Source organism: Dendrobates tinctorius, unplaced genomic scaffold (genome assembly GCF_039654945.1).
Source record: "Dendrobates tinctorius isolate UK_male_01 unplaced genomic scaffold, ASM3965494v1 ptg000211l, whole genome shotgun sequence".
Classification (NCBI taxonomy): domain Eukaryota; kingdom Metazoa; phylum Chordata; class Amphibia; order Anura; family Dendrobatidae; genus Dendrobates; species Dendrobates tinctorius.
The window spans coordinates 8,112,490-8,128,879 of NW_027361878.1; the positions used below are offsets into that span (position 1 = coordinate 8,112,490).

A 16,390-nucleotide genomic window follows, 5' to 3' on the forward strand; every position below is an offset into this window, starting at 1 on the left:
CAAATCACCAAATACTTATCATGGGCACTTGGCACAAGCATCTGCCTGCAGCAAGGACCAGAAGGGGCTAAATTTCCCATAGACTGCATTCACATTTGTGACGAGGGCTCCTGTACGGAGAACTTTGCACATATGGTGGACGAGGTTTACATATAAACTTGTTAATGGAGAGCAACAGTATGAGAAAGCAGAAAATCTGCCGATTATGCAACACGACTGATAACTTGCTTGTTCATGATCATGTGGTTTGGTGCAACCAATTAGAAAGCATTCTGAAAGCCACACCCACTGTAGGCAGGGCTCTCATTTGCATGTAGCTGCAGTGTGCACACGTGCCGCCAGGGTACATACAGACAGCCAGAGACAACTCAGACACCGCCATCTTATGCAATCATAAATCCTTTTATTTATATACATGTATAAAGCAGTTATGGTTACATGTTACCAGCAGTCAGTGCAGGCCAGAAATAACAAAGTGCAGTAAATGCCAGGTCTATGTACAAACATAACACAACAAAAGGGCAAATTTACCGTCTGCACAGATGCATCAGGATTAATGTCAGACTGTATCTTGCAGTAATGGGCTGAGAAAAGGTGATCACTGCCAACTAGCAACACTAAAGTCTGACACATGGGACCTAAATACAAAAGTTATAAGAACCAAAAGCATTTTAATGATGTTGATCAGCAGTACCATGGATCTGATTTGTAGAAGCAGCTTCAAGGAGTCGTCCTCTTAGAAAATGTTGTGCCACACACTGAACATGGCTTTCCCTCTGCACATTCAGTGCTGCGTTCCACCGCTGCCCAGGTCTGTTTGGCTGCAGCAGTCACATACACACCACAGCCAAGAGGTTCAGCGACGCAGTGAATGGCTGCAGCACTGTCAACAATGACATCTTTGCTGCAGCCAGAAAGACAAAGCAGCGGTAAGGGATTCAGTTCTGGACCCAGGGAGGTAAGTGATGCTGCACAAAAATTGATGTACTGTATATGTTTGCCCAGAACAAAAATTTGTGTTCATAAAAGAAAAAAAAAATAATTTATATATATTACACACGACCATTCAAAAGTTTAGGGTCACTTAGAAATTTCCTTATTTTTGAAAGAAAAGAAGTTTTTTCCAATGAAGCTAACATTAAATGATTCAGAAATACACTATACATTGTTAATGTGGTAAATTACTATTCTAGCTGCAAACGTCTGGTTTGTAATGCAATGTCTTCATAGGTGTATAGAGGCCCATTTCCAACAATCACTCCAGGGTTCTTATGGTACTTTGTGTTTGCTAACTGTGTAAGAAGGCTAATGGATGGTTAGAATACCCTTGTGCAAGTAGGTTAGCACAGCTGAAAACAGTTTGGCTGATTAGAGAAGCCATAAACCTCACCTTCCTTTGAGCTAGTTGAGAATCTGTAGCATTGCATTGGTAGGTTACATTAAACTCTCAAAATGGCAAAAAAAATAAAAAGGGAAGTTTTCAGCAGAGAAACACCCCCCCCCCAAAAAAAAAAAAAAAATTAATAAAAATTAAGTTAAAAACCAGTGGAACATCATACTAACTTTGCCAACCTCAGTACTTATTACACACAGTCAGTGTTTCACATCAGTATTTGCAAGTCAAAACCAGGAGTGGAACAATCAGAGGAAAAGCATAATAGGGACATGTCACCACTTCAGCATTTTTCTCCTGGTTTTGGCTTACAAATACGGATGTAAAACATTGATTGTGTGAACGTGGCCTTACTAAAATCTCCACAACTAGTGCATTAGTTAGGTGGCGCTGTAGGCCAGGAGCATGAGCAGGACGTCCTGCTGCCCGGTCCCTGTATTGAGCTACCCAGACTGAACATTAGCCCCTTGTGAATGAGAGAAGAGCAAAGCTGGATTCGTATTACATTTGCTCTTCCCCTTTATCCCCAAATGCTGCACACATACTTCCAGTCAATAAATCACATACAATCCCTTCCTTTATGGTTACATCGGGGTACTCCCCCTGTACTCCTTCCACAGCGGGGAGAGGCCCCCCCCCCCCCCCCCCCCGGCAGTCGCTACTACAAACTATTCATTGAATTAATTTTTTTCCACTCTACTGATCAAAAGATATTAAACTGAATTCAATATACTTCATAGTTGGTACAATCCTATAAATAAAGTAGTAAACTGTATTAAGTTGGTGAAATAATCAGCTACCCATGACTATAACCACAAAGGATGCTCTGGAAATCCTACAAGTGTATTCTGCTCAGTATTTTGGTTGAGTAGCTCTTCCCACCCTTCCCCGCTCCAGGTTCTACGTTCCGCTTCCATCTTGTATAAGATATAGATTCTAGAAAATACTCTAACTCAATATTCACCCTGTGACATGAGACATATAGGCAGCCGCCCAGGAAGTGAGGACTAGGACCAGGCAGCTGCATGGTTGTCTATACCATACGTGGTCTGTATGGTATTAATCATTAAAAACTGATTTTTTTTTTTATTATTTTGTACAAGTTTCTGTGAATGGAGAGGAGAAGCTGATCTAGGGCAATTTATGGATGACGGGTCAGGTATATGTAGAACCTACCTTTTTGCATCACTTGCAGTTTTCATTCCTCTACTTACAAAAGTATAATTTTTCCTATTCTCTCCTTTCAATAACACTGCTACTCCATACTACTCAGGAGTATCCCGGTCTGGTGCATCCATCCTTATCCATTCGTTATACAAGCTCTAGAGAGTCGACATGCGCATCCCACTATGGAGCTGGTCAGACGGGAGTAGCATGTATTATACATGTATGAGACCATGCCCCCCCATCATCACTTGGACATAAGGTCCTATACCAAACATTAACTGGTTCTAGTCAGCGGCAATCTTCTAGAGCGCTGGTTTTCACGAGCTCTTGGACACATCAGCTTTGGCTGCCTCCACCATAAGAAGGCTGTTGGGGGTCAATGGAGATCTGGGGCTTTTGTGGCTGCTGATGGTGGTAGAGCGTAGCCTGCATGTCAACGTTAATACAGAAGAGTCCAGGCATCAAGTGCCTTTGATAGTCCTCCCATTTTTGCACCATGTCCATTAAGGAGGAACTACTCCTAATCCACCTGGGTAAAGCCTCGCTGCTGCCAAAAACCAGTGGAACAGGTAGGCTCTGCGATCTCCGCAGCTCCAAATGGTAGTAAAGCCTGAAACAAAACAAAGCAGAGTAAGGGCAGTGGTCTTCAACACTACAAAATATAAAAATTCTATAGAATTTTCTTGCAGTTAAATTGGTAAATATATTCCATCACGAAGAAGTTGATGTGAAAGACGAAGCATCCCTTCAATATTACACCCATGATAAAGCTGGAGGAACACGGCTTTGTCAGGATAATGTCTGAATTAGTTCTTTTTGGACCCCCCTCACCTAGACTTTCAGATTGGTGACCTCCACCCCCCCCACAACCCAAGAGGACCGCTCAATGTGAAAGGCCAGTGAAGACCTAGGACATAGTGGAGGGGACACCTCTTCCATGCGCCATAACAGACAGCTGCTCTGTGTGGGCCATCACTGATAGGGCTCACTGAAAAGTGATGATAAAACATAACTTGTTCAAAACATCACACACACGAGCGCAAGGGTAACAAACGCCAAGCATTGCTTCCATGCCTGCACTAAGATCTATTGGGTAGATGTTGCTTCTTATCACTAATACACCTTCACCCCTATTGCTCAATTATCTGACCTCCTATATCTATGGCTTCTCCTTGCCATTTCACAACCGTATCCATGATCATCCCTGCTCCTCTAGGACAAGGATATCGGAAAGATATTTACTGAACGCACCTCGGTCACCTACCGATGGGGTAGCAATCAGGACTGATTTAGTTATCTTATGCCTGAGAAACCCAAGGCCACCTGGCTGAATCAATGCTCCCTTAAAGGGACTTTTAGATGTGGGACAGGCAAAGCCTGCAAATTTTTAGGCCATGGACCAGAGTTTGTATTCACATCCACCTAACTGGAGATCTCAATGCAGAGACTTTATTATCTGCAAATCGCAAGGCCTTGTATTGCTTTTATGGCTTGTTCTCTCCATCTTTTATCACCTTGTGTCTCTCAATGAGTTGTTCTAATCAGAGCAACAAAACGCGTCGAGACCGACAACTTGATTTTATGATTGTATTACATCACATTTGGGGAGACTTAGTGCATCTTGTCAATTCTAGATCACTCTAGAAATTGAGGACACCACCATGTTATATACCATTTAGGTTATTTTTACATTTTCAATAAAAGTTACGTTTTATCTGCTCTGTGTGAACTCCTCGTCATCTGGTGGACTCAAGGGAGTCTGTGTATTACATGGTCAGTTGTTTCTCTAAATGGCCACCACAGGGAAACGACTAGATCCTCGGCAAACATCAGCTGTTCGCTGGGGCAGCCAGCTGATGACCCTCTACTTTTTGTGAAAGGGTTGTCCATGTCAATGCTCTCCACATTAAAGTTACTTTAATTCCACACAAAAAAAGGGTTCAATATTAACAGGGTTGCAAGGTCCATTGTTTTTTTTTTTTTTTTTTTTAAGCAAGCCGTCACAGCCCATGATAAAGTTTTCAAAGAAGGCAACCCTTTAAAAGGACAAGTTGCATGAATGTGACGTATGTGAAGATCTTTAGTTCCAGGATTTACAATAGCTACACAAGTATGTACCTGGCAGATATTTGGCTCCCCAGCTTCTTCTTCACCTTCCTCAGGACATAGCGACACACTTTTCGGGTCTGTTCCTTAATCCATCGGATATCCTCTGGGACGTCAGGAAGCCATTCCAGGATCCTGAAACAGAACAGGAAATTTGAATGTCTTAAACATGAACATCCACAGTGATGGCAGGTTTAACTCCTTAATCTTTATCATACCTGACGGTGAAGGATAAGGCGGACTCCAGTGGTAAAGTGTATGGCAGCATTAATGCTGATGCCAGACGTACAGGCAGCAGGTTGGCGATGGAGAGGTACATGCTACGCTTCTCAGTACAAGCCTCCAGAAGAGCTAAGCAGGGAAGGAAGGAGATCGTGAGAGGTCTGTGATCCAAGAAGGATGGGACAATATGGGGCAGGAACGTCTTTATCGTGTATGGACACATCCAACACATGGAATATAGTAAGAGTCTTACCTTGGTTCAGTCTCTGGGGAAGATGCTCAAACACATGCTGTTCGGCCTCTTCGGCTGCAGCGCTCTCTGCCACCTGATCCTCCCGTTCACTACCCTCTCCGTCTTCATTGGCAGGTGCTGGCAGGGCCAGGTACCTCATGACCCGCGGCCGGTTCAGCAGCCCTATGGTAATCAAAAATGAAACCCGAGGGATTTCAGTTATTCTCGGCTCAACTTAAATTTACCAATTAAATGACTACTTTTTTTTTTTTTTTTGGGGGGGGGGGGGGGGTGGTGTAATGGTGGTTAAAAAGTAACAATGACTTATTTAAACATCCAAAAATTGGGAAAAAAGGCGCATAGATAATCTAGGATTTTTGATGACAGCATTTATTGCCATCAGTACCGAGCTCATGGGTTTAGGCATGATCATAAGAAAGGGTTCTTTACAGTTCGAGCAGTCAGACTGAGAAAAGCCCCAACCTAAGAGGTAGTCATGGCAGATTTAATAGGGGGCTTATCTGAAAGCAAAATGGTACCGAGGTTTATACATAGTCTAGTAATAAAAATTTTATTACTTGATACGTTAAAAAACCACACCAATGAGAGGTTATACGCACCATTCTTTTTTAAGAAGTGTAAAGCGTCCCTGTATCCCTGCTTGCACATATCTTTCAAAACCTACAGAAGTAAATATAGGATTAAATAGATCTACACAAGTAAAAAGAAATAAACGGCATCAGAACGTCATCTCGTAGAGTGGTGCTCCTCAAAATGGAAGCCAATGCACAGAACATGCCTGATACATGGGTCAGTCAATCTGAGAATCAGTTACAATGCCCGAGTAAGAACAAGTTTAAATGCCCAGCAATCATCCTATAGCCATTTGCTTTTCCTAGCATTTGAAAAGTGTTCATTTTTTGCTTAGTGGAGAGGTGTGTGTGTGTGAGAGAGAATGTGAATAAACAGCTGAAATCAGAAGATCCGAAGCACAAAAGTGCTGCCTGCACAACTTGTCAATGGTTTTCTGTTGCTTCAGTTGTAGAGGAAGATTACTGGGCATACTAACATAATCCCAAGACGTGTAACTATAGGGCCCAGAGCTGAAGAGCCAGCACAGAGCCGAAGACAGCGTCTGCATTGTTCCACCATAGAGGCTCGTTCACATAACCGTACTTAATGCCATATAGAGCCATGGTGTAGCATCCGATTTTTTATGGAATTCTGTAACAAGGGAAATTAAATAGTCTTGTAAATTTATAGCTGCAAAAAAAAAAAAAAAAAAAAAATTCTGCAAAGAAGCCTTCACTTGCTAAAATGTCAAAAAGTAGAGGACATTTAGTATAAACCTCTTTTAATGTGACTCTTACAATTTACAAGAGGAATCAAAGTTACCCCTTTTCCACCACTAGGTGGCAGTACAGGCCTGCAATGAAGTGTCACCAAAGCCAGGGTTCTGGCCACATTGCCTTATGCCCCTGTACACAGGCAGATCCAGGCTATTAGAAGACCACCGATCAGCGGTTCTTTATACAGAAAAACTGCCAACATTAGATTGTATGGACCGAGCGATCGTATTATCAGAAGGACATCACCTGGTTCAGACAGGGCGATGTCCTGCAGATTTAGAGGGTTTAGTCTGCTTAAAAGTACTCACACCCAAAGAATGAGCACTTTGGACACTTGTTTCCCAGCAACTTTAGACATTGATTCAGTAATTATGGTCTTGTGCAATGGGGCCATTACACAATTATGGGGCCGTTACAGTCAGGAAAGTTTGGGCTAACAGATTACTAAGGTCTCACATGTACTCCTGTCTTAATTCTGACACTCGCTAGTCAACCACAAGGAATTTTATGAAATAAGGGTTGAATAACCGCGTCCACACCAAGTGAAAACCTACCAACATGGTGATCAACCCCTTTCAGCCCAACCAGCTGCATGCACCAGATACACGACATGGCACGGATGGTCTGATCAGTGTCCCAGTACCTGTGGTTCTGGAGGAAACAAGGCTTTGGACAGTCGGTACAAGTTACTGAGGTTAAACTGGATGCTTGTGTTGGTGACTCTGAGCTCGTGGATGTTGGTGCAGCCATCACGGGGACAGATGTCACTCTCACCGGAGAAGGGAGAGACGGTAATGGTGTTCTTCAGCTCATACTGGGGGAGGTTATCAGAAATCCCACCATCAACGTACCTCTGAAACAAGGAGGAAACTGGTTAGAAGTTAGTACATCTGTAAACTTTCAGCCATGAAAATGCTGCAACTCTACCTTCTGACCCATCAATGGTCGCTGCCAGCACTCATACTTTACGTGCCAAGTACAGGGTGTATGTATACCAATACCCCGTCCACCCACAGGTGATCTACAACTTAAAGGGGTTGCTTGTAAGTGCTGCTCTGTAGCTAGACCAAGTGCCAATTCAGTGCTCCCACGCTCCTCCTGTGCCACAGAGGCAAAGCCACCCAAGCTAGCAGGATTGAAGAGCACACAGTCTGAGCTACGAGGCTGCTGGGCCAAACCTGTCACCATGAGCATGTCGCCCTCCTGGCAAGCAGGTGCACCCCAAAAGACAGCGAGAACCCGTTTGAGAAAAAGTTATATTCTATATCCACCCAGGGAGAGCACTATTAAATCCTGGACAGTATCATCTACCCGTGTAAATCTCAATTCACCCTGGAGATACCATTTTTACCCCCCCCCCCCCCAACACAAAGACTGAAAGATACAGCGTCCATCTCATGCAAAGAGACTTACCCCCTTAATGTGGCATTCGATAGACATGACCATAATAATGGCTGGCGCACAAATGATGAAGCAACCTTGCCATACTAAGTTTCCATCATCAGTGCACAGAACCATGAACAGCATGGCGCAGTAATGGAGCCGGGGTGGCCATGTTCACACTATACTTGCAGCGTCCCAATAATCACAAGCTGTGATGTAACCAATTCGCTTTTAACTGGGTCATTGCCCTCTGACATTTTACCAGTGACATGGGGCAAGACGCACGATGAAATCCAGCCGCCAAGTGTCCCATCTAATATCAGTTAGTCTGCGCCCTGCATTCAGCGACATCTGATGTAATAATGCTTTTGCCAAAGGTGCTCTCAAAGTAGGGGGTAGTGGCTGGCAACACCCATGTGCCCCATTGCTGCATATGGTCTCTTCAATAACATTCTACATCAGAGTGCCATGTCCGGCACCGGCTGGACTTCTTTTGAGCAGAGCTGTGGAGTCCTTAAGCCAAACCTCCAACATTTACCTGACTCCCCAGCACTGGTCACTACTGAGCATGTACATAAAGTGCAGCACAGATTCATATCCACTACGACCCCACAGCACTGGTCACTACTGAGCATGTACATAAAGTGCAGCACAGATTCATCTCATCTATGACCCCACAGCACTGGTCACTACTGAGCATGTGCATAAAGTGCAGCACAGATTCATATCCACTACGACCCCACAGCACTGGTCACTACTGAGCATGTACATAAAGTGCAGCACAGATTCATATCCACTACGACCCCACAGCACTGGTCACTACTGAGCATGTACATAAAGTGCAGCACAGATTCATCTCATCTATGACTCCACAGCACTGGTCACTACTGAGCATGTGCATAAAGTGCAGCACAGATTCATCTCATCTATGACCCCACAGCACTGGTCACTACTGAGCATGTACATAAAGTGCAGCACAGATTCATCTCCACTACGACCCCACAGCAATGGTCACTACTGAGCATGTACATAAAGTGCAGCACAGATTCATCTCATCTATGACTCCACAGCACTGGTCACTACTGAGCATGTGCATAAAGTGCAGCACAGATTCATCTCATCTATGACTCCCCAGCACTGGTCACTACTGAGCATGTACATAAAGTGCAGCACAGATTCATCTCCACTACGACCCCACAGCAATGGTCACTACTGAGCATGTACATAAAGTGCAGCACAGATTCATCTCATCTATGACTCCACAGCACTGGTCACTACTGAGCATGTACATAAAGTGCAGCACAGATTCATCTCATCTATGACTCCACAGCACTGGTCACTACTGAGCAGGTAAATAAAGTGCAGCACAGATTCATCTCATCTATGACCCCACAGCACTGGTCACTACTGAGCAGGTAAATAAAGTGCAGCACAGATTCATCTCATCTATGACTCCACAGCACTGGTCACTACTGAGCAGGTAAATAAAGTGCAGCACAGATTCATCTCATCTATGACCCCACAGCACTGGTCACTACTGAGCATGTACATAAAGTGCAGCACAGATTCATCTCCACTAATAGTCTAGATCAGGAACAGAACAAACATTTATAGGATATTTCAGAACTTTCCCAGATTATGAAGACATTTACAGCACATCCTTCATTGTACTACTGTACCCAAATTATTATATTTTAGGAGTTGGACCATTTTACACCGACTCCACAGCTCTGGGGCAGAGTACATTTATTGGAGCGTCCCATAAAGACACAGCATGGTGTATACTCACCACTCCCTGTAGACACGGAGGGATAAGTCCACAGTATACAGGTATAAACGTGCTGCATACACAGGCCTGAAAAACAAAAAACAGGACACATTGGCCAATGTTACACCGGAAGGCTTCTTGTTGGAACCACTACATAAGGCACACTGCCTAGGTTTGGTGTAAACATCAGACAAGCACAGGCCCTGTATGTTCCTAAATTGCCACAGAAGTATTAATACTAAGTGCCAGGGCGCCTTACAGTGTAACTATACTCCAATGTAGGACCTTGTGCACACAGCCCAATACCCTTTATAGCTACATTTTCAACATGGAAGTATGATTTAGGCCTCACTGAAACATCTGTCAACCGTACACGTGTTCTGCGGTTTCCTGTCTGTGGTGACTCCATCTATTACCTGTATCAACTCCTCTTTGGTGTTGAACTGAGTCAGCAACACGTTCTCCCCATCAGACACTCGGGTCAGGGATATCCCCAGTCTTCCACAAGAGCGCTCATGTGCATCATCCGGCAAGGTCTTGTATAGGCAATTCCGAATAATCTTCACCAGATTAAATGATGGATGCAGGGGACCCAGGAACCGCTTCCTCGCCTCCTTTGAGACCTCAATGATGTTCGCACCTGCCTCTCCTAGGAGGTAAAAGCGTTGCATTCAGTGCACACGTTTTAAACCTACATTACCCAAATACTCCATAACTGGACATTGAAATAACATCTCTAAAAGTGGTTATGAGATACTCTAATTACATGAGAGGGACAACTAAGATGGCCACCACGACAGCTCCCACATGCGTTGTCTTCAAATTATCTAGATGGATAAGAGGAAAATGTCGTCTGGTTTTTGAGCAGCCGATTTGCCCTTTAGGGACAGCATGGTGACAACCCACGAGGGAGCAGCTGTCTGACAACTCTGGTGCGGATATTTACTGGAGATCCGAGGTTCATCATGGAAGGCAGAAAACGACTTGTTGTTTCCGGGATAAATGCTCAATGGTGAAAAACACCAAGTGAAGAGTTCACAATGGGCTTGGCAAACTACACCGAGGTTTCGGCATAAGTAGCACTTTCTGGAAATGTGCTCTTATTACGATAAAACTCATGTTGACATTGGGAACTTTTGCATACTTCACACATTTTCTCGGGTGTGGGGGGGGGGAATAGAATGTTCTGTAACTGCCCTATTTTCAACAAGTTCCCTCTTTGAGGAAGTTTATCCCTTACACAATAGCGCTAATGGTCTGTATTTATTATAGAGGGGTGTGGAACACCGCAACAGATTTTTAGTCATACGTCATTCTAGTCATATGTGCGAACAAGTGGAGGATTTATAAAAGAAAAGTCTTAGGAGCCATCACAAATATTTACAGGAAAACAGAATACCCAGCCAAATAGCAGGATAAAATCCAAAACTTCCTCTTTAATGCCAGTGGCTTAAAAAGCCACTGACAAAAAAGAAAAATTATTGAATATAAGAATTTCCAATGCAACACAGTGTATAAATATATTCAGGATCAACAGAAAGTTTTAAGTCACTGAAAACCTATAGAACCCAAAGAGGAGGAGATACAAAGTAAGGAAGGTGCAGCCGGGATACACAACGGCCATCAATGATCTGCCTTTACGACAGAGGAGCGAAGGTGTTCAGAAAAGGTGTTATTATCTGAGCACACTCGGGAGCTAACCGAGTATCTTCGGCGTGCTTGAAAGATAGGTTAGAGTCCCCGTGGCTGCGTGTCTGACGGCTGTGCGACAGCCACAACACATACAGGGACTGCCTAAAATATTTAACAAATTACCTTCTCCTCTGCAGCTGTGCTGGGATTCTGATGCGAGAGGATCTGAGCACAGAGCTAACACTCCACTCCCACTCACAGCAGAGCAGGAGCCGAGGGTCATTTCATAAGTATGGTAACTGTGTGCTGTGTAGGGAAGGTGACCTGACGGACAGACTTGTCAGAATAGAGAAAGGAAGGTTTGCACAGTTTAGACAGGTGTCAGTTATTACAGTGGGGAAACAGCTAGGAAAGTGTAGTGGACGTGCAGTACCTTGTGTTGACCATTAGAGGGCAGGGAGGAGTGTGAGCATAGGACTTGACATCAGCTTAGGGCTTAAGAAACTGTTGGTCATGGGGGGCAGAGTTAGAGGGAACCAGGAAAGATATAAATTTGACAGGAGGGTTCCAGAAAGTTCCAGTCCCCAGGGGGAGCTCAAGGGATGAGGACAACCCAGTCAGGGGGACTGAGGAGAGAGAAAGTCAGGGGGGGTGGTGACACGAAGACCGCAATATAGACGAGGTACAGAGATAAAACATACCGTATTGAGGAAGACGTCTGACCAGTAAAATTACTGTTGGTTTACGGGCCTAAGGCGGCCACAGTGACGGACCTGTCAGGAGCGTCAATAAGTGGAAAGTGACAGTACATACATATACATCCCTGGTGAACAGTACGGTGTGTAATGTGTATTGTAATCGGAGGGCCTTGAAGAGAATTGCGGTGTGCTGAGAGGCCGTCAGGTGGAGAGAATAAAACTTGGACCTGTTGCACCCGAAACCTACCTCCAAATTGTCTGTTACGTCTCTGCGCGGTAAAAGAGGGACCACCCCCCAGTCCGGCCCAGCAACCCTACAGCTGCATCAGTGTCAAGCATATCGCCGCCTGAGGAAAGCCAGCACAGTTAGTGCTGTTCAGGCACCGGGTGCTGAAGACAGATCACATAATTATCCTTTGTTTTACCTGCGATCAAGGGACAACATTGAGAATTATGCAAGAGTAAAATTAGATTTTTTTTTCCCCAAAAAAAAAAAGAAACCCACACCATACACCAGGGCATTTTGCCCACAGACACAAACTGCATGTGCACAGACCCATTCACTTGAATGGGATTATGTATGCAAGGTTAACTGGCACGTGTGAAAACAAGGACGTCTAACGTCCGAAAGAGGCCTGAGCGTTGGCAGGAATGCCATCTGCGCCTGTAGTAAAGAAGCCAAAATCCTGGTTTAACCTGTTGTCTTTTTAATTAACTATCCCATCTCAGACACTTCTGCAACAGCCAAAGGAGAGATGGTCAATAGCTGCACATCTACTTGAGGCTCTCATACTACCCTAAAGTGTGATTAGTGGTCTAATGACCAAGATCAGAGGAATCTCTGATCCATGCCTTAAACATTTATGGCTTCAGTTGAGTGATCACAACATGCTCTAAAAAGGGAGAATTTAACTTCTAGATTTTCATAAAAAATAAAAATAAAAAAATAAAAAAAAAATGTATGCATGTATGCAGCCACGTCCAATCCGCATAGGTAAAAAAAAATATATATCTATATCCTTCATAGGCACATCTTTGACCACAACAGGTTACACTGCCTGTGTTGCCCATAGCAACCAGTCACTAAGCATCTCATTTCACCAGAGCTGTTTAAAAGAAGATTTGCCAAGCTGTGATTGGTTGCCATGAGCAACAGTTCTATATAAAGTTTGCAAATAAGTCCCATTTAGTAAAATGCAGAAAGGCAAACTTAAGACACACAGATGCAAAAACGGTAAAAAGAATGACGTCCCAAAAAAAGCTATGGTCCACATCAGGAATATCTAGAACATCTATAAGTGGCCCTTATAAAAACTTGTTGGGCGAGCTTGTTGTGCATCTCCGAGAGCTCACAGTGACACCTCATTGTATAACAGGCCTGGACTTGTTCATGAGGCTGAAGGCCAGCAGTGTCCTCATCCTAAGAGCAGCTGTAAAATGTGACAACTCTGCAATGTGGGCTGCCCTTTCCAACAGTCATATGGCCGATGTCCCATCATGTGAAGGGACTTTTATCACCGCAGGAATGACACGAGTGACAAAGAGGATTAAGGCCATGGATCTACACTCTACGAACAAGAAAGTTCAGGGACGTACCGCTTGTCCTTAAAGTCAGGTTCATTTGGTCTCATTGTCCTTTTTGGTTCTAGCAAGATTGTGCCCAGTCGCCACAGAGGTACTGCCGGGTCACTGCCACTGTGACATCTCCCATAGAAATCAACGGGCCCGGCTCTGAGTACCCCACGGCCTCTGGGGGCGAGTCACATATACATAGTTGGGGGGGGGGGTATGTAGAAGAACATGAGAGCCTGGACCTCAACCCCATCCAACACCTTGGGGGATAAACTAGAGATTGTGAGCCCAGCCCTCACCTCCAAAAAGCAGGGTCTGACCGCAAACATTTCTCTGAATGAATGGAAAAGTCTTGTAGAAAGCCATGCCTGAAGTTTGTTATAGTTGAGAAGGGGAAAGAGTGAGGGATGTACCAAACCCGTATTGATCCCTAGGGATGCAGAATGGAAGGTCATAGAAGCTCGTGAAGGTGTAATGTTAGGTGTCAATATTTTTGTTCCTTACAGTTCCATAGTGTATTAGCCACTGAGCCAGGTAGACCACATAATCCCCATAGAAAACTACAGTATGGTTTTCTTCCAGCGGTAAACGCCCAAGTGAGGAAACATGGTGGCCAACACGTGTTACAAACAAGAGGAAGGTCCAAAACAAGTGAAAAAGTAGAGATGAAGGGTTGTTGATTTGCTGAAATATACACACATGGACCACCCGAAACAATCCCACAAAGTGTCAAATAGAGTAAACATGCCGATGTGACCGGACTATATGCCAAATTGTTGGTTGTCAATGAGTTAAACTTGCCAAAGAAGGTTTTAATAGTGTACCCTGTACGCCCAGCTAGCAATGTGCTATGCTAGGGAACTGGCACCGCTCCATGTGTGAGCAGAGGGCAGGCAGCTTTCCAGCGCTGGCCCCTGTGACAGAGCATCATACGGGACATGGTGGAGAAGTAATCTGCAGGATAAGCTCTGGGATATTTAGGAAAAACCTGCAAGTGCCAGAGAATAAACACAGTGTACTGTAGTACAGGACAACAGCAGTGTGAACAAGGCCTAGAGATATCCAGCAGCTATAATGGTAAAGGGCTATTACTGGTACATAGAACACTTGCATTTTGTAGGCTGCCACCTCTTTAGATGGAAACCAACCAAATCACTTAGTATCTCCACAACGAGGGCCCGGATGACCCCACTGCGGATGAACATGCTATTCTGTTAACTTTACTTGTAATGTAAAATCTGATCTTGAGCAGCGTACTTTGAGTCTATAGTTTACGGCTTCTTGCCCAAGTTACCGGCCACCTCTGGACCATCAGCAGTGGCTGGTCTCCTAGGGAAGGGGCATTGCACTTACAAGCTCTACTCTGAAGCTGAAGTGTCCTAGCGATCCTTAGAGGCAAATCCATCTCTTCTTGCAGCATTAAGGAACGTGCAGGTCAGGCCACTGGTGCAATCATGCAACTTTTCCAAACTTTCAGCATCCAACAGCAAGCAGGAACCCAGGGGGCAGAGGGAGCACGGCTCCTGAAGATACAGCATGAGACAACTAACCCCTTTTATTAACAGATTTTCATTCTCGAGAACTTGCATATTGCAGTGTTATGAGGAATAGTATGAATATGCAGTCTCATCAGCACTGTATCCACACGAATAGAATATGGATTAAAAAAAATAAAACCTATAAATAGCTAACGTCATTGTATATAAAGGCAATAGGAAAACCCAATTCAGAGCCGTATGCAAGGTAAAGGTCCTTATTCCAGGAGGAGGGGGGGGGGAATCCTGCCCCATAAACATTTCTAGGAAACAGTTCCAAGAAAGTCCAAGTGTGCTGGCAGAGTGCCAGGAGCAAACGGCATACACAAGAGCAGGATCCAGTCTACAGCTCACGTACAGAGCGCCAGCCACAGTGTCTCCGGACAACTTTACATCCCTGCTCTCCCCATCAGAGTCAGCTCTGCTTATGGTGAATTAACCCTTAGTACATTGAATCCATTAGGAACAGCGACTATATTTTCAGCCCACTTTAGCCCATAATTCAGATCTGCAGATGCTGCGGCTCATAATGGGGAAAAAAAAAAAACAAAAAAAAAAACAAAAAAAAACAAGCAAGTGCAGTTGTCCGATTTCTGCTCCAACTGTTAGGTGACGTATATCATTCTACAATGTCCATATTACAAACATATTGCCTTGATAACCCTCATGAAGGCCATTAGAATTGGGGGGTGGGGCTGGGAAAGTTATAAGACATGGGACATTAAAGTCACATGCAACCTTCAACCAGGGACAAAAAAAAAAAAAAAAAAATTATTTTAAGAAAAATGCCACTGCAGGGCATCCAAAGAGTAATATGCCTGCAGATCTTCACTGTAGCTCCGAGTGGGTCCTGGGTAGGAAGAGAAAGGAGGAAAGGAGGGGAGAAGGAGAGGAGAAAAAAAAAAAAAAAAAATTGCAACATATCAAATCTCAAGGTTACAAAGTCCATCTCCAGAGATCTTGATGTTCCTTTGTCCATGGTGCACAACATAAGCAAGATGTTTACAACCCATGGGACTATAGCTAATCTCCCTGGACGAGGGTGGCAGAGAAAAATTGATGAAAGGTTGCAACGCAGGATAGTCTGGATGGTGAGTAAGCAACCCCAAAGAAATTTAAGCTGTACACAGGCTCAGAGTGCATCAGCGTCAGTGCGAACCATCAGTCAAGATTTGAATGAAATGCTACTGCAGCAGACCTAGGAGGACCTCACCGCTGACAAAAAAAAAAAAAAATAAATAATTTTGCAGTTTTCCCAAAAATTTACGCAAGTAAGCGAAAATCCTTCTGGGAAAGTCTTGTAGACAGATGAGCCCAATATAGAGCTTTTTGG

At 44.2% G+C, this 16,390-nt stretch overlaps 1 protein-coding gene across 1 annotated transcript in view; it reads right to left on the minus strand.

Annotated features, from left to right (window-relative positions):
• Window positions 1-381: 381 nt before the first annotated feature.
• Window positions 382-16,390, minus strand: part of PNPLA2 (patatin like domain 2, triacylglycerol lipase) — a 33,759-nt gene continuing 17,750 nt past the window's right edge. The window contains 9 exon segments of the mRNA XM_073554374.1: window positions 382-2,934; window positions 2,936-3,170; window positions 4,679-4,801; window positions 4,885-5,017; window positions 5,142-5,303; window positions 5,741-5,801; window positions 7,113-7,322; window positions 9,642-9,707; window positions 10,037-10,269. Coding sequence (XP_073410475.1) covers window positions 2,878-2,934; window positions 2,936-3,170; window positions 4,679-4,801; window positions 4,885-5,017; window positions 5,142-5,303; window positions 5,741-5,801; window positions 7,113-7,322; window positions 9,642-9,707; window positions 10,037-10,269 — 1,280 coding nt within the window. The 3' untranslated portion in view covers window positions 382-2,877.